The sequence below is a fragment of the Babylonia areolata genome, chromosome 6, assembly GCF_041734735.1.
Source record: "Babylonia areolata isolate BAREFJ2019XMU chromosome 6, ASM4173473v1, whole genome shotgun sequence".
Taxonomy (NCBI): domain Eukaryota; kingdom Metazoa; phylum Mollusca; class Gastropoda; order Neogastropoda; family Buccinidae; genus Babylonia; species Babylonia areolata.
The window spans coordinates 529119-552600 of record NC_134881.1 but is presented as its reverse complement, the minus strand read 5'-3'; the positions used below and the strand labels follow the sequence as shown (position 1 = coordinate 552600).

The 23482-nt window shown below is 41.1% G+C and overlaps 1 protein-coding gene and 1 non-coding gene across 2 annotated transcripts in view; one reads left to right on the top strand and one right to left on the bottom strand.

Moving 5' to 3' along the window:
* The window catches only part of LOC143282632 (uncharacterized), a 120227-nt gene extending 108255 nt beyond the window's left edge, over nucleotides 1-11972 (bottom strand). Inside the window, exons 1-4 of the mRNA XM_076588278.1 lie at nucleotides 11678-11972; nucleotides 9525-9720; nucleotides 6151-6263; nucleotides 3001-3259 (exon numbers count right to left, since the gene is read on the bottom strand). Coding sequence (XP_076444393.1) covers nucleotides 3001-3259; nucleotides 6151-6263; nucleotides 9525-9720; nucleotides 11678-11776 — 667 coding nt within the window. The 5' untranslated portion in view covers nucleotides 11777-11972. The remainder of the gene's footprint in view (nucleotides 1-3000; nucleotides 3260-6150; nucleotides 6264-9524; nucleotides 9721-11677) is intronic.
* A 1511-nt stretch (nucleotides 11973-13483) lies between these two features.
* Nucleotides 13484-13556, top strand: Trnal-uaa (transfer RNA leucine (anticodon UAA)). The gene has a single exon. It is a non-coding gene; the product is annotated as a tRNA-Leu (tRNA).
* Nucleotides 13557-23482: the final 9926 nt, after the last annotated feature.

The following is a 23482-nucleotide window of genomic DNA, read 5'->3' as shown; positions in this document are numbered from 1 at the left end:
TGTGTGTGCTACAAGCAACCTTGGTTTAACCATAACAAACAGCAAAACACAATTTAAAAGACTGAACAGTGTGAACTTTACTGGTTACATGTGTGTGCTACAAGCAACCTTGGTTTAACCATAACAAACAGTAAAACACAATTTAAAAGACTGAACAGTGTGAACTTTACTGGTTACATGTGTGTGCTACAAGCAACCTTGGTTTAACCATAACAAACAGCAAAACACAATTTAAAAGACTGAACAGTGTGAACTTTACTGGTTACATGTGTGTGCTACAAGCAACCTTGGTTTAACCATAACAAACAGTAAAACACAATTTAAAAGACTGAACAGTGTGAACTCGACTGGTTACATGTGTGTGCTACAAGCAACCTTGGTTTAACCATAACAAACAGTAAAACACAATTTAAAAGACTGAACAGTGTGAACTTTACTGGTTACATGTGTGTGCTACAAACAAGATTGGTTTAACCATAACAAACAGCAAAACACAATTTAAAAGACTGAACAGTGTGAACTTTACTGGTTACATGTGTGTGCTACAAGCAACCTTGGTTTAACCATAACAAACAGTAAAACACAATTTAAAAGACTGAACAGTGTGAACTTTACTGGTTACATGTGTGTGCTACACTGATTGATCTATATTATATAATTAAGTTATAGTTATACTTATAGAGCTCATTGAACATTAATATGGTACACTTATTTAGTGTATAAATGCACTCAAAATGTGTACAATACAAATACTGTGAGAATGATCAAAAACCTAGTTTAGTTTATCGCACATGATTTGAAATATTGAGGAAAAAAGAATGCAGTCTGATTTTTCTTTGTGCACTCAGTTCAGTATTCAGCATCTGCGGTCACTGACCTGGGCTATATATACATTTTATAAACTGGCAAAGACTCTTCAACTTTGGAATCAAATTTTTAAACTACTGTTTGGTTTATAACACTTTATCAATCATTCAATGTTCTGGATTTTTAAACTTTTGTTTAAAAATGTTCCTTCATTTTCAAGTACTGAACAGAGGTAGAAGAGAATGTTCAATAAGGGGTGGGGCGTGGGAGGAGGGCAGATGTTGAGGACTCCACATTTTATACAACTTTTCAACTTGGCTTTAAAAGGTGTTTGAAATCATTTTTGAAAACCCAAGTAAAGATATGTTAATGCAGGCTTTTTTTTTTTAATCATTTCTGAAGGAACCATTCCAGCCACATTAAAATTTTTAGCTAACTAAATGACACACTGCTAAGCTGAGTTAAAAAGTCTTTTTTCTCCCCAGTGGAACATGTAAACTTACAAACTTTGTAGGACACTCTAAATTTAGGGAATCACCCTGGATACTTTGACCCAACTCTTCCAAACATGATTAATGCTAATCAAATTCAACAGCAAGCAAAACAACAACAAGAACAGCAACACATGACCTCAGCAGCAAATCAAAACACCTTGTCACCAAACTTCCAAACCCAACCATAATGATAAGTCACCCACAACTATTCAAAGAATGCTCAGTAGCTGCGGAGATTTTTCTGAACACTGGTTGAGGTTCACTGCTTCAGTCATCTTCTGCACATGACCGTTATTATGACATGTATTATATATGATACACAGTAGTTACCTTCTGCCCATAATTACCGTTATTATGACATGTATTATACATGATATACAGTAGTTACCTTGTACAATCAGTTGCTTTGCCAAATTGCCCATTCATCAAAGACATGATCTGTTTCACATGATGTGCAGTCACAGAACTTTCAGCATGTGGTCTTCATTTTGTGACATTGTATGCAAACTGATTTTTTTTTCTTTTCAGATTCATAACTAATGTATAGATGGTCATCTTATTTCATTCATGAATGTGAATGTGTTGGTGAATAAACTGAGGACTGAGTTGTCATCATAATGAATCAATGTCTCCATATAATTCAAAAATAAACTTTTGCTTATAAAGCCAATCCATAATAGTTGATACTATTAAAGTATTATTATTATTATTATCATCATCATCATCATTTATCATTGATAACAATAATAATAATTATCAAACAACAACAACAACAATAACAAGTAATAATAATAATAATATATAAACAAAAAAAACAATACTGTTAGAAATGGGTTTTTAGATCGACTAAAAACAAAATCATTTTTGTACACAGTTTCAGTTGACCATTACATCGGACATACTTTGTCAGCACTTTCAAATTTCAAGACAAATCTCCTTGTGATAATGATAATGATAATGATAATATAAAACAAATCCAAGTGTCAGCCAGGCTTGAAGACGACCAACATCTGCAATGTTTGTCGGAAAATTTGAGCAATATTATGACTCTAAAAAAACACATGAAGTGGATGACATTCAACTGCTACAAGTCCAAGTTTTCCAGTCTGAGCCCAAAGCAATGTTCACTCAGCACTTTGAAGTGAATTGATCCAACCAGGTTCTGGAATAACCCACGATGATGTGCCTCTGATTGCAACAGAACCCTCAGTCATCTACTCTGAGTCTCATAATCAATCTGTGAAACCTCATGACTAAGTCTCCAGTTTTCACCTGTAGAGAATTGGATTACAACCGCCAACAGACTGAAGTGTTAGTACAGTTTAAAATCACAGTTCATACATGCGTGCATGCATTTGATTGTGAATGCATTCATGTATACATTGCAAAACAGTAAAACCCACACACACACCAATACACACACACACACCCACCCACCCACCCACACACACACACACACTCCAAGAGAAACAGACATATGATACATACACTATATGTACCTTCACCTTCACCTTCACCTCTCCCGTAGTCTGGGTTCAGACCGTTGGGGCACCGCTGCTGACCTGGCCACCACCCCTCTCCACTCTTCACGGTTTTACTATATGTACATCATAAAATAAACTGTACACAAACAAAGATGACATACTGGAGCAGCGTATTACATAAAAATGGAAACAGCCTCAACAAGCAATCCACTGACCAGAATCAGGGCCGCCCTCACGACTCTGCATCTGAGCCAGTTTGATCTCCAGCTTCTGTTGGCGACGTCGCCGCATGACAGCCTCCGGGTTGGAGATACTCCGGTGGAAGCTGTTGTCCGGGGCCTCAGCGTACAGGTGGCTGGACACTGACTCTTTCTGCCTGGCCAGCTCCTGGTCGCGCTTCTTCTTCAGGTCCTTCTTCTCTCGCTTGGACATCTTGCGCTTGAAGTTGGGGTTGTCCAGCTCCCGGGTCACATCCTTCAAATGATATCATTTTATATTATATATATTCTACTGATGCTTATAATCAAATTATTTCAACTAAATCTTACACTAAATTACACTCCAATGTGGGATCCTGGTGTTTTCCAAAGACCAGCAGTTTTCATGGAAGGTGTTTTCAACAACAAAAATAAGAAATTTTACAATTATCGTTTCATATACTGATACTGTACAGTATGAAATACACACAAAAACAAAAACAACAATAAAAAATTGTAATTTTTTTTCAGTTCATTGTTTCACATGCAAACTGCAAAATCACACATTGGATCTTATCATGGTAGATTTTTTGTCTTCATCATCATCATCTGTAAACTGGGCTGCCTTAGGGAAAGTGACCAAATTTTGTGAAAACTTGTCTTACAATGCCAAAGTCCTGATTGGGGATACATTCTGTAAATATTGTATTTCTTCAGTTTACTATTATATATATATATATATATATATATATATATATATATATATATATATATAATAATGACCTGTGTGGATGAAGCGTGATGAACAAAGCTTTATGGATTGTGGGGTGAAAGTTCCAGCATGCTAATCCATGTTGTTACATAGTACATTATCAGCATGCTAATCCATGTTGTTACATAGAACATTATCATCATACCTTGAGAACTGGAGGAAAAGGCCAACACTGAAACAGTAACACCCGCTCTGCCCTACCCCCTCCTCCCACCCCCACTTCACCCAGGGCCCTGTTCAGAGACAGGTTGCCGTGCTCAGCAGTGAACCTGTTCAGAGACAGGATGTAGTGCTCAGCAGTGAACCTGTTCAGAGACAGGATGCTCAGCAGTGAACCTGTTCAGAGACAGGATGCTCAGCAGTGAACCTGTTCAGAGACAGGTTGCCGTGCTCAGCAGTGAACCTGTTCAGAGACAGGATGCTCAGCAGTGAACCTGTTCAGAGACAGGATGTAGTGCTCAGCAGTGAACCTGTTCAGAGACAGGATGCAGTGCTCAGCAGTGAACCTGTTCAGAGACAGGATGTAGTGCTCAGCAGTGAACCTGTTCAGAGACAGGATGTAGTGCTCAGCAGTGAACCTGTTCAGAGACAGGATGCTCAGCAGTGAACCTGTTCAGAGACAGGATGCAGTGCTCAGCAGTGAACCTGTTCAGAGACAGGATGTAGTGCTCAGCAGTGAACCTGTTCAGAGACAGGATGCTCAGCAGTGAACCTGTTCAGAGACAGGATGTAGTGCTCAGCAGTGAACCTGTTCAGAGACAGGATGTAGTGCTCAGCAGTGAACCTGTTCAGAGACAGGATGCAGTGCTCAGCAGTGAACCTGTTCAGAGACAGGATGTAGTGCTCAGCAGTGAACCTGTTCAGAGACAGGATGTAGTGCTCAGCAGTGAACCTGTTCAGAGACAGGATGCTCAGCAGTGAACCTGTTCAGAGACAGGATGTAGTGCTCAGCAGTGAACCTGTTCAGAGACAGGATGTAGTGCTCAGCAGTGAACCTGTTCAGAGACAGGATGCCGTGCTCAGCAGTGAACCTGTTCAGAGACAGGATGTAGTGCTCAGCAGTGAACCTGTTCAGAGACAGGATGCTCAGCAGTGAGCCTGTTCAGAGACAGGATGTAGTGCTCAGCAGTGAACCTGTTCAGAGACAGGATGCTCAGCAGTGAACCTGTTCAGAGACAGGATGTAGTGCTCAGCAGTGAACCTGTTCAGAGACAGGATGCCGTGCTCAGCAGTGACCTGTTCAGAGACAGGATGTAGTGCTCAGCAGTGAACCTGTTCAGAGACAGGATGCTCAGCAGTGAACCTGTTCAGAGACAGGATGCTCAGCAGTGAACCTGTTCAGAGACAGGATGCCGTGCTCAGCAGTGACCTGTTCAGAGACAGGATGTAGTGCTCAGCAGTGACCTGCCATGTGATTGTGTCATCAACAACTTGTGATACATGTATGGATCCTTAAGTAGAAGATCTATCTGTCAGGTGCAGCATTCTGTCCAGATTTTGTTTTAAAAGTCAGTGTGCTGGCTGCACAAAATGCAATGCTGTTTCATGCATGAAAATTGCAATTTTATAAACCACTGTGTTACTGTTAAGATTGTAACATATATTCTATTAAAAGCCAAACCATCAACAACATGCTACCTCCACTATGGTGATGGAGAGCTCCCCAAGGACATCCAGTGACCAGTCAGCACTCATCAACAAGGACAAGAGGGATAGTGGATAGTGCTCCCCAAGGACATCCAGTGACCAGTCAGCACTCATCAACAAGGACAAGAGGGATAGTGGATAGTGCTCCCCAAGGACATCCAGTGACCAGTCAGCACTCATCAACAAGGATACGAGGGATAGTGGATAGTGCTCCCCAAGGACATCCAGTGACCAGTCAGCACTCATCAACAAGGATAAGAGGGATAGTGGATAGTGCTCCCCAAGGACATCCAGTGACCAGTCAGCACTCATCAACAAGGACAAGAGGGATAGTGGATAGTGCTCCCCAAGGACATCCAGTGACCAGTCAGCACTCATCAACAAGGACAAGAGGGATAGTGGATAGTGCTCCCCAAGGACATCCAGTGACCAGTCAGCACTCATCAACAAGGACAAGAGGGATAGTGGATAGTGCTCCCCAAGGACATCCAGTGACCAGTCAGCACTCATCAACAAGGATACGAGGGATAGTGGATAGTGCTCCCCAAGGACATCCAGTGACCAGTCAGCACTCATCAACAAGGATAAGAGGGATAGTGGATAGTGCTCCCCAAGGACATCCAGTGACCAGTCAGCACTCATCAACAAGGATAAGAGGGATAGTGCTCCCAAGACAAATAAAGCTATTAAAAGTGACTGACAACAAGAGGGACAGACAGAAATATATATCAGACAAAAGACAAATTTACCTTCACAGTTTTTTCATTCTCATTTTTGAGCAGGAATCGACCCTCTCTGACGTCCTTTCCCCAGTTGAGCTGCACCCACAGTGGCTTTTCAGAGTCTGCTAACCGCCGTTCCTCTGTGTCACACAACCCATGCAGCATTAACTGTTTTTACAGCACAATTTTGGCACTGAACTAATAAAGTCACACTGTAGGTGTCACACAACCCATGCAGCATTAACTGTTTTTACAGCACAATTTTGGCACTGAACTAATAAAGTCAGACTGCAGTGAAAAAGAAAGAGAATGCACACAGGAGAGAATGGGGACACAAAGTACATGGTCCACTCCCTTTTAGTTTTACTCTGCACAGAATAACGGTCCACTCCCTTTTAGTTTTACTCTGTCCACTCCCTTTTAGTTTTACTCTGCACAGAATAACGGTCCACTCCCTTTTAGTTTTACTCTGTCCACTCCCTTTTAGTTTTACTCTGTCCACTCCCTTTTAGTTTTACTCTGCACAGAATAACGGACCACTCCCTTTTAGTTTTACTCTGTACAGAATAACGTTTTACTCTGTACAGAATAACGGTCCACTCCCTTTAAGTTTTACTCTGTCCACTCCCTTTTAGTTTTACTCTGTACAGAATAACAGACCACTCCCTTTTAGTTTTACTCTGTACAGAATAACGGTCCACTCCCTTTAAGTTTTACTCTGCACAGAATAACGGTCCACTCTCATTACTCTGCACAGAATAACGGTCCACTCTCATTACTCTGCACAGAATAACGGTCCACTCCCCATTACAATGCACAGAATAATGGTCCACTCCCCATTACAATGCACAGAATAACGGTCCACTCCCCATTACTATGCACAGAATAATGGTCCACTCTCATTACTCTGCACAGAATAACGGTCCACTCCCCATTACTATGCACAGAATAACGGTCCACTCCCCATTACAATGCACAGAATAATGGTCCACTCTCATTACTCTGCACAGAATAACGGTCCACTCTCATTACTCTGCACAGAATAACAGTCCACTCCCCATTACTATGCACAGAATAACGGTCCACTCCCCATTACAATGCACAGAATAACGGTCCACTCCCCATTACTATGCACAGAATAACGGTCCACTCCCCATTACTATGCACAGAATAACAGTCCACTCCCCATTACTATGCACAGAATAACGGTCCACTCCCCATTACTATGCACAGAATAACAGTCCACTCCCCATTACTATGCACAGAATAACGGTCCACTCCCCATTACTATGCACAGAATAACGGTCCACTCCCCATTACTATGCACAGAATAACAGTCCACTCCCCATTACTATGCACAAAATAGTTGTGTATTTTGCAAGGCCTTCTATCTTAAGTGTGCAAAGTAAAAGTTACACGCACAAAAATGGTCATCCTATCTAAAGAGTAATTCCATCAAATTAACCACCAGCTGACACAACACAAACTCTGAACTAATATTACACAAGTGCACTGATAAATGTCAATGTTATAAGTCAATGAACATCACTACAATTTGAAAAGCATACATACATGTAATTAAGTTTCATGAACATATAATCTCAGGTCACTGATTGCCAGGCTGCATGTGCAGCACAATAAATTCACAACATGTCATATGTATACACACAAAAAAGAATAAAACCATAAACTGATAAAGTAAGCAACGTTTTTGTAACCAATCAAAATATTAGTAATAAAACAGCATAACTGATGAGAAGTAAGAGAACATATCACAGCAAATTTGACCAAAAAAGAAAAAAAAGTCATGGCCAACTAGTTCAAGGCAAATGTGTAATAGTATACCAGTTAATTAGATACTGCATTACCAGCTGCAATGCACAATTAGTGAGAATAAACTATTCTATTTACAGAAAAATAAGAAAGAAACTTCAAAGCATGCCATCTTCATCTGGCAATACATTCTTACTATGATTTCACTTTCACTTTCAGACACATTTTCAAATCTTATTAAATTTTGTGACTTTAGGTTTCACTGCTTCAATTTTTCCCCTTTGAGTCTGACCTCTTCACTTCTGAAAGAGTTCAAATGTTCTGGCCATAGATGTAGTCAAGCTGAAGAACATGCTATTGCAAATACTGTGATATTTCTTTTTACGGCAAATTGGATGGTTTAATAAATTCCAATGTATGAATGTGTTATCACAAATGTCTGTTGACAACATGCCAGTGAGGTTTACCAACTAACAGTAGTAACTAACACCACACTTGTAAACACACACACACATGAAGTCACACACACACACACACATATATATATACACACACACACACACACACACACACACACTAATTCCTGTAATCCTGAATATGGTCAATCCTTCGCCTTCCTTTACTTTTTTTTTTTCACAGAAAACTTAAAAGAACAAATTATATTTTAGATCTGAAGAGTAGATGAATTTCACAACTTGAGACAGACATTGCATCTGTGTTAAACCTTCACTGGTTCTTCCCACCACACATAATGATATATATATATATATATATATATATATATATATATATATATATATATATACCTCTCAGTATCACTAGTATCAGTGTATCAGGATCACAGTATCATACTATCAGTATCACCCTTCTTGTTTACTGTAGTGCAAAACCACATGGATCAGGTGAAACAGAAGAAATTTACAGCTCTTCCCATATTCCTGTTCTAACAAAACAAACTCCCCTCCTGTCTGAGTGTGGGTGTCCAATGGCAGCACTGACCTACTTTGCCAAGTCCCATCGGAATCATTACTGAATCATGTGCACACAAAAAGTCAGGTGTGCAGTTTACAAGAATACATTAAATTTAATGTGAATATTACATCAGCTCACCAAAATATTACTTCTGTGCACTACTGATGTACACAGCCAGAGATTGTAAACAGACCTATCTCAAATGTTTGGCGTAACTGCACCAGCCTGGCAGCTTCATGAGATGATTTCTCACTATCAAGCTGTTGTGCCACTTGTGGTTGGTTTCATAAAAAGAAACTGTATTAACCTTACAAAGTTGATTTCAGTTTTATTCATGTCTGAATGGAAACTGGAATATTGGTTGGTTTGTAAGCTGAGCAAGTGTTATTGTACATGTATTACAACAAGAAAAAATGTACATATAACAACACAGTTTCCCAGTAATATACTTATAGTTATACAGCATACAGTTTGCAGTCTTTTATCTGAGTTTAAATTTACCTCTCTTTTCTGTACTGTGTATGTTACTATGTACTGTATATGTATATATATATATATATATATAGAGAGAGAGAGAGAGAGAGAGAGAGAGAGGGGGGGGGGAGATCTATGTTAAAAGAAAAAACAAGAAGAACAAAACCCACAACATGTTTTACCTCCATTAACGTGCACTTCATACAATGCGTATTTGGTCTGTGTGAGCATACGCATGTCAGGACGAAACTTTTCGATGAGGGTGTCAATAACATCCCTCGTGGTGGCGCTGCTGGCGACACGAATGCATTTTGTGATGACATTCGCACCATCACCACCTTGAAAGTAAAACCGCAAGACTCCATGGAATTCCAAGTCCTGAAAGAAACATAAAAATCTCCCATCTTTTAATCTTCCATAATTTGTTTATCTTTTTCAAATGCAATGTATTAAGTACTAGTATAGTAGTTGGGTTGGTTTTTTTTTTTATATAAACTAGAACACTATACATCTCCAAACTTTCCAAACACACATACATCAAACAGTGTAACCATATTTAACATATCCAGGATATTGAAATAGATCATGGTGTTTATTATTTTTAAACACCAACCTTTTAATAAGTTTTATCCCAGGGGCTGCAGTTCACCCATCTTCCATGTGCTGATATATGTTGGTGTGTTTACTTCTGCCCCCACAGATATGGTGTGTTTACTTCTGCCCCCACAGATATGTTGGTGTGTTTACTTCTGCCCCCACAGATATGGTGTGTTTACTTCTGCCCCCACAGATATGTTGGTGTGTTTACTTCTGCCCCCACAGATATGGTGTGTTTACTTCTGCCCCACAGCCCCCGTTCACTCATCTTCCATGTGCTGATAATGATTATATATATATATATATATATATATATATATATATATATATATATATATGTTGGTGTGTTTACTTCTGACCCCACAGCCCCCTTTCGTTTTTTGTTGGGTTTTTTTTCTGGGGGGAGAGGAGTTGGGGTGGGGGGGCACAAGGTAACCAGGAAGAGTGAAGATAATTTGAGACCTGGAGGAAGTGACATAGCTGGAATGCCTGTGTGATGTCACCAGGCACTGAGTCAGTGACTTAACCACATAGCAGGCTGACACAGTGACAGGTTAAATCTATCATAAGACATCCTGGCTGCTAGGTTCTGGGTCCCTGAATCACCAGACTACCAGTATGAATCATTGTGACGGCTTGTTTGGGACTGGCTTCCTCCACTGACCATGCAACACCACTCACTCCACTGTCAGTTTAATTACAACACTGTTGTACTAGACATACTTAAAACTTCATTATTTAGTCTGCAGGTGTGTATGACTGAGTGAAGCCTGAATGTATTGATGACACAAGAAATGAATGATAAATGTCAGAAGGCAGCTCACAGACCTACACAGGCATATATATAAACTATAAAGGCAGCCTGTTGTGCAAAATGTTTGTAAAGCTCTTAGAGCTTGGTCTCTGACCATGAATGGGCATTTTTATTTATAAATATAGAATAATAGATCCATATCAATCAACAAAACAATTTTATAACAAGCTCCATAAGTTTGAATTTTAAAAACAATCTAACACAGTAACAGCATCAAACAAAGAAGTGATGATCTCATCCTCCCCTTCCACCCCCTCATATGTCATGTGTAGTACACACCTTTTTGATCTATTTTAGTATTTAGCTATTGTTCTGTTGTTTGAAATGAAAATCTAACATGAAGAAATAAAATCTAACATGAAATATCACGTCAGTCTCAAAGTCGAAAACTGAGTATATTACCTTTTAAGATTTATAATGTCTTTAAATAAAATAAAACTGGCGCACTATTTACTTGGTCGTTCTGTCTGATCAGAGCGAAAGCATTTCCCAGGTGCGCCCACTCACTGTCAAAACCACTTTAAAACTGGTCAACACACCACGGTACGTACGTACACACTTGTAAGACACACCTGTAAAAGTAGATTACGTTTTGAAACGGTGCGTTCTCACCACCCCCATCCTCCGTACCCCGTCCCGTTTGTACAAACACACTTCTGTGACCAAAGATTATGACACGCTGGTCGTTAACACCTGTGCGAGTAGCGATGGGGACCTAACTACCTATGTTTTCAAGGTCGGCCATTTTGATTCAGTTGACGCAAGCCGCGTAGTAAAACATGTCACCTGTGGTGGACAGGTAAACTCAACAATGCACCTAACTTTTAACACCCTGTCCCACTGTCACCAACTTTTTCCACAGACTCGGGAAAACGGAACACTGAGCAAATGAAAATGGAAAAAAAAAATCGATCGTGTTCTTACCTGATTGGGCGCGCTAATTTCGAAGAGGTCGTAATGATCCACATTCCACTGTTGTATCAGTTGGGTCAGTCGCTCACGCTCTGAGGACGGACGAGCCATTGTCGCCTGAGAGCCCCACTGACCGCTCCCACCGTCCCTGTACCACACCACTGGCCTCACAATCACATCACAAACTCCACAAAAAGGGAATCCACCGAGATCTGCAAAATTTTGTGCACACAGACGAACTTGCTTCTTGAACTACATTCCGTGCACTGTCAACCAACTGACTGGTGTGTGTGTGTGTGCGTGTGTGTCTGCTGCGTCTCCCACTTGTGAGTGACACTGCGCATGCGCTCAGGTGAATTGATATGCAAGCTTGGAGCTGGCCCCGAGGTCGACTCTCATGGTCCCGTTTCAACCGTCCCAACGGTCAGTGGTAAAACTTGGGGACTTGGAAAGGTGATTGTTATTCTGCAAGCCGATTAAAGAAAGTGCTCTTTAGGTTTGCACATGCCTTTCACTTTCAATGAATTAAGTGATTGTTATTCTACAGGCCGATTAAAGAAAGTGCTCTTAAGGTTTCTACATGCCTTTCGCCGCTTTCAATGAATTAACGAATAAAAATCGAAAGCATGGTCAGCGGCTGTGAAATGCTCACCATGAAGGCAGGTTTTAGCGTTGTTTCGTTTGAGGAAGGCGAGAAAGGCCAGGGAGGGGGTGTGGCCGGATCGGTGCTGAGACGGGAGACTGGACGGGACACGGGACAGCAAAAACAGACGGATGATTGGGGGTAATCATTTAGCAGCTCACCATACCGTGACTGACTGGACATGCCTTGTGTCGCTGTGTCATCACTGATTGCTGCTAACATCTGATATCAGTCCGGCCATCCGGATAATTACATAATCTGATAAACGCACATTCATCATCAGAGTGCGCACGTGTGTGTGTGTGTGTGTGTGCCGTCACAGTGTGTTTGTGTATCATGTGTGTGTGTGTGTCCTGACACGCGTGCCTGGCAGTCAGTTCGGCCGGTGTGTGTGTGTGTATGTGTGTGTTTGTGTTTGTGAGTGTGTCACCCGCGGTGTGTGTGTGTCAGTGAGTCTGAGTGTTTGTGTGTGTGTGCATGTGTCACTGAGTGTGTGTGTGTGTGTGAGAGAGAGAGAGAGAGAGAGAGAGAGAGAGAGAGCCCTCGGAAAGTATTTTCAGACACCGTGTATTCAGTTTATCAAGTTCCTTGGTGTGAATCAGTATTTGTCAGTTTTGTTTTAACGTGGTCTGTAGGCCCCATGCATGATACCACACGGTGGCAGTGTTTTAACGTGGTCTGTAGGCCCCGTGCATGATACCACACGGTGGCAGTGTTTTAACGTGGCCTGTAGGCCCCGTGCATGATACCACACGGTGGCAGTGTTTTAACGTGGCCTGTAGGCCCGACCATGCATGATACCACACGGTGGCAGTGTTTTAACGTGGCCTGTAGGCCCCGTGCATGATACCACACGGTGGCAGTGTTTTAACGTGGCCTGTAGGCCCGACCATGCATGATACCACACGGTGGAAGTGTTTTAACGTGACCTGTAGAAACTGAAGAAAAGAACTGAAAAAAAATCAAGTCACGGTAAGCATCAACTCTTTTTAGCAGGTCTCTTGTCGTCCCGAAACTCTCACCCCTGCCTTTGCGGGTCTCTTACCTGCCCACCCGGTCACGGCTGCACCCGGACGAGACGCCCCCTCAGTCGACATGTCAGGCAGCTCACTTACCTGGCGAGGTGCGGAGCGCCGCGTTGACACACTGCCGAATGGAATGGTTCTGTGACAACAGTCGTCGTGGCCGAGTGGTTAAGGCGATGGACTTAAAATCCATTGGGATCAGGTTCGAATCCTGTCGGCGACGTGTTTTTTTTTTTTTTCGTTTTTTTTTTTTTTCGTTTGTTTGTTTTTTTTGTTTGGTTTTTGTTGTTGTTTTTTTGTTGGTTTTTTTGTTTTTGTTATTTTAATGATAATTAGTAGTAATACTAGTAGTAGTAGCAGTAGTATTGTTATGGTTATTTGTTTTAACGTTATATGAGTCAGTCTGCGTAATTAGACGCCTCTGTGAAATGAAAACTGAAACCAGTTCTCTGTCACGGCGGATCAGTCCAGCTTCTGCATGGGAAGACCGATGGAATCGGAGCGATGGCCTCAGTGGAAATGCTCCAAACACGAAACTTGTGTCGGAGTCAGCGGTCCGGAAATCAGTGGGTCATACATTATATACCGGTGGGTTCCAATCCAATGATGTAATGGACCGGCTGTGATTGCCTTGTACCCCTTCCTCCCTTCTCTCTCCACCGGCCAGACACTGAATGGTGATCACTGTGATGTACCTCCCTCCCTTCTCTCTCCACCGGCCAGACACTGAATGGTGATCACTGTGATGTACCTCCCTCCCCTCTCTCTCCACCGGCCAGACACTGAATGGTGATCACTGTGATGTACCTCCCTCCCTTCTCTCTCCACCGGCCAGACACTGAATGGTGATCACTGTGATGTACCTCCCTCCCCTCTCTCTCCACCGGCCAGACACTGAATGGTGATCAAAATGCCAATGTGTCGTTTCAGATGATATCAAATCGAGTTCCCGTGTGCAGCGGCATGCACTTACACACTTGGCGGTGCACTGACGTCCGTGACTGACAAACAGGAGTTTCAGTTTCAGTTACAGTAGCTCAAGGAGGCGTCACTGCGTTCGGACAAATCCATATACGCTACACCACATCTGCCAAGCAGATGCCTGACCAGCAGCGTAACCCAACGCACTTAGGCCTTGAGGAAAAAAAAGGTGAATAAATAATAGATAAGCTTACACAAATAAATAAATAAATAAATAATACCTATAATGTAAAAAAAAGGTAGTAATAATAATAATAATAAAATAATAATAACAATAATAAATAAATAAATAAGATAACAATGATGATAAATAAGCAAATCAATGTAAAACATGAAGAAACACATTCACATATACACCCACACATGCATAACAGATATGCACCGAACATGCAGTTTCACAGATATGAAAGCACAGTCAAATACATATAAACGTACATGAGCTCCAACACACAAACACACACCACACACATTACCCTGCACCTCCTCTACCCCCCTCCTCCACACACTCATTTCTAGTCTACGTATCGCAGCTTCCACGGCACACACACACACACACAGATGAACACGTACTTGTACAAGCACACACACATATGCCCATATCTCCACACACACATATATATATATATATATATATATACGTTCCAATATCCTGTTGCTCCCACAGTGTAGGCATGCATACACTCACATACCTCATCCTCTACCCCACCTCCCCCCGCACCCCCACCTCCCCCTCACACACACACACACGCACGTGCACAGAACTCTACTGACACTTGTGTACACTTACACTCTCGCGCATGCACAAACGCACTCAAAAATACAGACCCACACATGCACATAAACACACACATACACACACGCACAGAGGCTGCCACTGATTGGCCGCAAGAGGGATGGGAAAAGATCTCTGATGCCAAGAACGTGGCGTCTAGTGTGTTGCTCAGTCTATTGTATTTGGAAAAGCCCACAGAGACTCTGTTCCGTTTTGAAGAAATTTGCGCAATGTTGGTTTGGAAATGATGCCGATATTTGTTTGATTTGCAAAGCATCGTGCTCTACCTTTCATGTTAGACTTACGGCCACTCCCTCTCTCTGCTTTTATTTCTTTGAGGCGATCGATGGTGTGCTGGCCTTGTACCTGTTCTTTTTGATATTCTTTGACTTTTCTGAGGATTTCCGATTTTCCTAGATGTAGGCCGCTCGTTGGTGTTGCGTTACCAGCGTTGCTGTGCACCCTCAACAACAGAACCGCGAGCAAATCACCACCTTCTGTGTCACTCGATGGGATTCAGATTGAGAAAACTGAATGCCTACGCTACCTAGGAATACACTTCAACAGGATGCTGACCTTCAGAAAACATACGGAAAATACTGTTCTCAAATGCAAAAAGGGCCTTTCAGTCTTAAAAGCAATGGCAACTAAAGGTATTGAACAACACCACAACTTCCTGCTATACCAATCACTCGTCCTCAGTGTGATCGACAACGGACTTGGGCTAACAACACCGTCTCAAAGCAACCTCCTAAAATTAGAAAGAGTTCAAAATGAAGCTATGAGGCTGATCCTTGGAACAACAAAAGACACGCCCACAGAAACCATGCGATACCTGCTTGACCTTCCTTCAGTGCAGGCCAGAAACAAGTTAGAACAGGTCAAGACCTACTTCAAAGCATTAGAAGACCCTCAAAACCCACTGCATGACGCAGTCAAAGAACCAAAAGGCAGCCGCCTAGGACGAGGAAGATCATGGATGGAGCAAGCAGAAGACACAATCCAGCTAGTATGCCGACTACAAGACCTGAAAGAAACAAAAGAATGGGAGAAAAACCCCGAAAACCTCAACCATCTATTCAACACAGCCATTTCACCCACTCTAGGAAGACATTGTCGTGAATGGCCAGAGGGCAAAACTGATGCGGAAGTGAAGTTACTGATAGAAGAAAACAGTGAAGAAGAGGACATCATCATATACACAGATGGCTCAGTCACCAAAGACCAATCCGGTTGGGGATTCACTGCGAAACAAAATGGAAAAACAGTTAGGGAAGAGAATGCTGCCTACAAAGTCAACCTCCAGCCTAACGATGGAAGTTGAAGCTGTGACACATGTCCTCCAGTGGCTATCGTCCATCCATACGCCCGGAAACCAACATGCCATGATTCTAACAGACTCAATGAACCTCATACAGAAAATTGAAAACGGAATGGGAAGCCCAGAGTGGCATAAGGCAATGCGCAACTTTCAGATTAAAAAACTCACATGGTCATACTGCCCGGGACATGCAGGTGTTAAGGGAAATGAGCGAGCTGACGAACAGGAACAAATGGCAACAAAAGCGAAAAACTATATTGTTAGCTTTTTGTTCTCAAACTGAAGCTGTTCACAAACGGGTGGAATCAAGCCGGTTGACTGCAGTGATGACAGCATCGAGCTCAATAATAGAATGGTGGGGAAGAAGGGAGGCCCGCTGCCTTCTTTCTGGAGGCTACTGCCTGCCGCGAACGCCTCTCCCTCTCTCCCTGAGTCTCTAATTAAGCTGGCAATTCTGTTGTTGCTGAAAATTACCTAGGTTTTAATGTCCACAAACAACTGGACAAGAGAGAGAGACGGGGGGGGGGGGGGGGGGGGGGGGGGGGGGGGGGGGGGGGGGAGGAAGACGAGGGCGGGGGGTGGAGGAGGGGGGTGGAATTGGTTGCTCAGCTGTAAAATGTTAACTGCGACGAAAACTTACAGGAGGGAGGCAAAGAGAGAAAACACACACACACACACACACACACACACACACTGTTTTCGGCTGTTGTTTTCTTTTTGGTGTTGTTGTTTTCTTAGTGTGGGACCTCCAACCTCGTAGCTAATTAAAAAAAATAATAAATTCACACTTTTTTCTTTTTTTTTTCGGGGGGGGGGGGGGGGGTTCACACGCATACACTGACGCTGTTGTTTTTTTTTGTTGTTGTTGTTGTCAGTTGTCTATTGTGGAGCCTCCAACCTTGTATTTTTTCGCACTTTCTGTTTTTTTTCCCCTCTATTTTGTTTTCTGTTTTCTTACGTTTTCTTTTCTTTTCTGACTTAAAAATTTTTTTTTTTAAGTCTTAACATATCTGAACAGTTCTTTGCGTTTCTTTGTATTGATGGGCAACATCTGTCGACTTCAGTGTACGGTTTGCTACAGGAACTTTGTCTAAGAGAAAGTTCTTGGTTTTTTGTTTTGTTTGTTTGTTTTTGTTGTTGTTTTTTTAAAAGAAAGGCTTTTTTTCTTATATATATATTTATTTATTTAATTTTTTTAAGTATTCATTCATTTATTTATTTCCTTTTATTTTATTTCATCCTTATTATTATCATTATTATTATATTCCATTTCATTTTTTTATTTTCATTTCATGTTATTATTATTATTATTATTTATTCATTTACTTCTTTTTCTTCTTTCTTTCTTTCTCAAGGCCTGACTAAGCACGTTGGGTTACTCGGCGTTGCTGGTCAGGCATCTGCTTAGCAGATGTGGCGTAGCGTATATGGATTTGTCCGAATGCAGTGACGTCTCCTTGAGCTACTGATACTGATACAGATACTGTCTAAGACAACTATTTGTTGCTTTCATTATTATTATTATTATTATCATTATTATTATTGTTGTTGTTATATTATTGTTGTTATTATTATTTCAATGGAGTCTCCCGTCGGACCGATGGATCAGTAGGCAGGCAGGCTTATCTGCCAGTGTGTGTCCTCATATGGGAAAAGAGGCCAATTCTGGATGCGCAGCACTTCCCACAGGTGTTGCAAGGAAAACGTCTCCAGAAGTTGAGCCCTGCTTCCTTCGCTCACGCTTCTTAATGGCCAGCGTTCTCCAGCTTGTTTTCAAACGTCTTTTTGCCACTAGAGCACAGCATCCTCCAACGACAGCAGTCAAGGGCATTAATTTCCCAGGAAGCGATGTCTATGTCACAGGCTTTGAGGTTTGTCTTCAAAGTGTCCTTGAAGCGTTTGCAGGGTCTTCCAAGTTCACAGTGGCCTTCCTTCAGCTGGCCATACAAAAGCATCTTCGGGATCCTGCTGTATGTCATGCGGACAACATGTCCTGTCCAGCATAGCTAGCACTGGATCAGCAGGCTTTTGATGCTGGGCAGGCCGCTCCTCTCTAGGACCTGGAGGTTGGAGACCCTGTCTTGCCACTTTATGCCGAGGATCTTTCATAGGCATCTCTGGTGAAACTGCTCAAGTTGTTGAATGTGACGGCGATACATCGTCCATGTTTCACAGCAGTACAACAAGGTGGTCAGCACAACAGCTCTGTAGGTTTTGATTTTGGTGCTGAGCCTGATGCCTTTGCTGTTCTACAGCCTGTTGTTGAGTCTGCCAAAGGCGGAGCTGGCCTTGGCGATGCGCAGCGTCACTTCTGCATCAAGGGCTCTCGTTCTGACATTAGCCTGGTTGCCTGACCAGCACATATGCATTATCTTATTAATATCAACATCATTATGTAGCCGTGTACCCGAGTGGTTTTATTTATAATGAAAGGGTACGGTACAAAAAAACTAACTAATGATTTACTGAATTAAAGGTTAGACAAGAATCAGTCCCAGCGCACAGGTCAGGATCATATAGAGGCCAGTCACAAAAGGGTTTTTCTATTGTTTTATTTACAATAGTTATGTAGAAGTTAAAGAGAAGAAGAAGAATAGAAGAAGAGATAAAACAGTGCCTGGAATGACATAAACATATGTCATTCAGCACATGTCAGCACAAGTGAATAGTAAAGCACATGTATAGACCTTGTTCGTTAGGAAACCGGAAGTCAGTGAAAAGTTCAGCCCCTTCACCTTGGGACGTCCGGATAAAGCAACATGGCGACTCTGTCCGCTGAAACTGAAAGTGTGCTTGAATCCATGAAAGTTAAAGAACCGAAAGAGTATTTAAAAAATAACGGACAACTGATAATTGGCACGAAAGTTGAACTTGTTCGTCGTGCAAAAATGTTCAACTGTCGCGGAACCAGAAACTAGAAGGCGAAGTCAAGTCAGTTTCTGCTGTCACAGAGACATTTCTGCTGTCACAGCGACATCAGCCTCACGCACATTTTTAACAACTGAAGAAAAAAGTATCGCTCCTGTTTGTGACCCATTCATTCAGAATCTACATACATTCCAGCACTTCATATTGTTGCTACATAGTATTAGTGTGTGTGTGTGTGTGTGTGTGTGTGTGTGTGTGTGTGTGCCTTCTAAAAACAGATTTCAGACTTGAGAAAATGGCCAGTGCTGTTCCAATGAATTTGATCTTTTTCTGGCTTTTCTATCACATTACTTTTTCTTAAATTATTATTTTTTTTATTGAAGTGGTTTTAAGATATATATATATATATATATATATATATATATATATATATATATATATATGTATGTATGTATTGTGGGGATGAGAGTGTTGGAGTTGAGCATGGAAATCTGTGGGGAAATGAGTGGTGCAGTTTAGCATGGAAATTGTGGGGAGAAGAGTGGTGGAGCTGTGCATGGAATTTGATTAAAGATGATAATCATCAAGACTGATTCATGTGTGTTTCATCACAGTTGCATTGATGATTAACTGCAAGTAAAGAATGATTTCATCTTATGGTGCAGAATACATGCATGTGTGCATACAGTACTCACTCACACATCATTGCAAGTGACATGCATTGATAAGTCTTCTCAAGACTCCCAGACATTCAGGCGCACCAGTCTGGTACAATCAGCTGGCCTGTTTACCCAAAATGGATATGTCTGTACCTTCACCAGGTTAAAATATATATTTCTTTTATGGAAACCTGTAAGTTCATTGTATCTAACAACTGACCAAAGAATTAACACATACATACCAGCTTTCTCTTTGCTGCCATTTTTTAGAAACTGGTAATGCTGTAAATTCTTTGTGTAAATATTTGCATTTATTTACATATGCATGCCCCACCTCCCATTTTTTATTTCCTGTATTTTCTTTTTAAATCATAAATATATATTTCATTTGTTTATTGCTAATCAAACTTGGACTGTTTACAAAATGCACTGTAAACAGGTCTGGGTCAAACACAAAGGGACTTGAAGAAAATCACTTCAATAAGATATTTTCTTTCTTTTATTTTTTATTATTTTTTGTTTGTTTCATTCATTCATACCTAAATGCTAAATAATAAACAACTGTTTAAACAATCTGATTTATCTATGATGTGAGCATCATTTAGTTTTGGATGTTGTGTGTGTGTGTGTGTGTGTGTGTGTGTGTGTGAGAGAGAGAGAGAGAGAGAGAGCTACATCTGTATTGAAGTGCAGTGTCTGTATTTACAAAGTTTTGATTTTTTTCCCCCATGATCAGTGTTATCTCAGCTGGTTTGAAGCATACTGCATCTCCCCACCTTTCTCCCTCAAAAAGAAGAAAAAAGAGAAGAAAAATCAGAGCTACAATTCACATCAGTATGAAAAAAAAAAAAATCACAGTTCCACAATAAGAAAGCTTTGAAAAAAATCTTCATACACACATGATAATCTGACTGTGTTACACAATTTGTCAATACCAATGATCCTTCTGAATCAGTCTGCTCTCAACTAACACACACACACACACTACAAATTGACACCCAGTACTGTAAGCCCCCTTCAGTCTAAATTTTATGACAAAACAGTCTTCAAAGCCCTAATAAGTCGTCTTTCACTGTGTCATCAGTGTCAAATTGGTGAAAAGGGGAAAGCAAAGCTGTCAGATCATTACATACTTTCACTTCACAGAATCTCAAGCCAGTGAGTTGTTTAAATTTGCAACAATAACTATGCCTTATCTATCTATCTGTGTGTGTGTGTACGTGTGTGTGTGTGTGTGTGTGTGTGTGTGTGTGTGTGTAAACATTCGCACTGCCTGTGGAAGTAGCAAGGATCTCACTGTCTCAGTATCATTGTTACAGCACTTTCTGAAAATGTGCAAGCATTTCCACTTGAAAGACGTATGTGCTGACAAATGTTGTATAGTGCAAATGCTTTGTAGTGTTTGTTTCAGGGGTACACTAGTCAGTTTTGTACTATGTGTCAGAGATGCATATATCTGTGCTGAATAAAAATCACAGCTAAGAATGTGACCACAAACACACACGCACACATACACATACACACACACACACATCCAGTTGAATGATACAATATTGGTGACTGGAAGTTGAAAAAGACCGGCCAGCTGGTGTACTGTAATTCTCCATTTTAAAGGTTAAATTGTGCTTTTGGATTCAAACATTAGGCAGATAAGTGTGTAAGAAATGAAGACAGCATAATCATCCCTCTTTGAGAAATCAGACCCAAAACATTCTTAGGCTTGGCTGTTGAATTGAAACAAATATGTTTTGAAACATAAAAATGAATATTCGATTCAAAATGTTACATACTGTGCTTGTTTTGAAGACCTCGTTCGTAAAAAGTGAAGGAATATCACCGCCACTGAGGGTGCGGTCCTTGGCTTCAGTTCAGTTCACGAAGTGGTTCTGAGATCGCCACGCTCAGTGCAATCGGTTCGTGGCTGGTATTCGTTGTGATATCTTTTTTCCTTTGAAGTTCGAACAGCACACACAGTACCCATTTTCCTCCCGTTTTCTCCCAGACCCATTGTGAAGCATTTACACAAGTACAATCAACGAACTCACAACTTTCGCTTTTAGAGACGTCCCACGAATTCTCTTTCCGGCTTAATCAAGGGCAAATTACTCTAATTTTTTTTTTCTAACGAACAAGGTCTATACATATTACATGGAAAGACTATCACTTGGTTTGTTATAAGCAACAACATATGATAAGATAATGCATATGTGAAGACCAAACAACTGACATCAAATGGCATTTCTAATGCATTTAAACAGTGCAGTTAAAGTGATTGAAGCTATGCTGATTTAGTGAAAGTACACTGACAGTATAGATTAGGTAATGCTGTGTGTGTAGTTGTGCGTGCCTAAAATCTGATTAAATGACACAGGAAAGGAATGATGAGCGCCCAGTAACAGCCGTCAGTCAGCTCTACCCAGGTAGGCAGCCTGTTGTGTAAATGACTCCGTGTGTGTAAAGCGCTTAGAGCTTGGTCTCCGACCGAGGATAGGCGCTATATGAATATCCATATCTATTAATACTGTGTCAAAGTGACTCAAATGAATCAGCGGTTATAATGTAGCACTATACTGGAGTAAGCCGTATAGGAGAGAGCATGATAACTAAATTACAATTAATAGACTGATACATATCAGGTGGTTTTAACCAGTAACTGATATTGATCCAACACTATCTTGTAATCTCGAAAGAATACAACACACATCTTAGAGTAATGAGAATCAGTGAAACACTAGCATCATAACTGGTATCAGCATATGAAATAATACATGAATAATAAACAAGATAAAAAATCAGTGGCTTTGATATTATACTGGCAAACTGAGAGACCAGATAGTCAGTGAAGAACTTAACCATTAAGTGGTGAATTAACTTACACAGGTTATCCGTTGAATCAAAGCCAAATATCAACATAGCTAAGCTTGCACTCAACATTTAAATCTCCCCCAAGCCATAAGTAACCTTACCTTCATCAGTGACAGCAAATGAGAAAGAACGTGTCATATGCACTCACTAGAACATTCTCAAACAAACTGTCAGTGTCCAGAGACGTCATTGACTGTGACGTTAAGAAGAATCAAATGGAAGACTGCCATGAGCATATGACGACATGGCGATTTTCTAGATCAATCATAGCCGAGCTGTGACTACATGTCAAAGCAATAACTGAAAGCAATATAAACATACTCATATGAACACAAGTACTGTATCGAAGAATACAATTTACAAAATCAACACATTCTACACACTATAGTACTTACAGTGATACATAGCAAAATGACAACCTCTGGGACAACGCACACCAGCACACACACTGCAGCTTGTGAAACAGCAAGAGAGAGAGAGAGAGATGACTGACCAGGTAGAAAGTGACCGCTGATCACCCACTCCGTCTCTTTATGCAAGTTAAGAGGACTGCAAAGACAATCGCGTGTGCTGCGAAACAAATCGGTTCGAATCAGGCTAAATCTGATAAAAACTGTCACGTGTTTCTTACAAGGTGTTCAGTGATAGATTTCTAAACGATTCCTGAACCGATTTACGTCGGA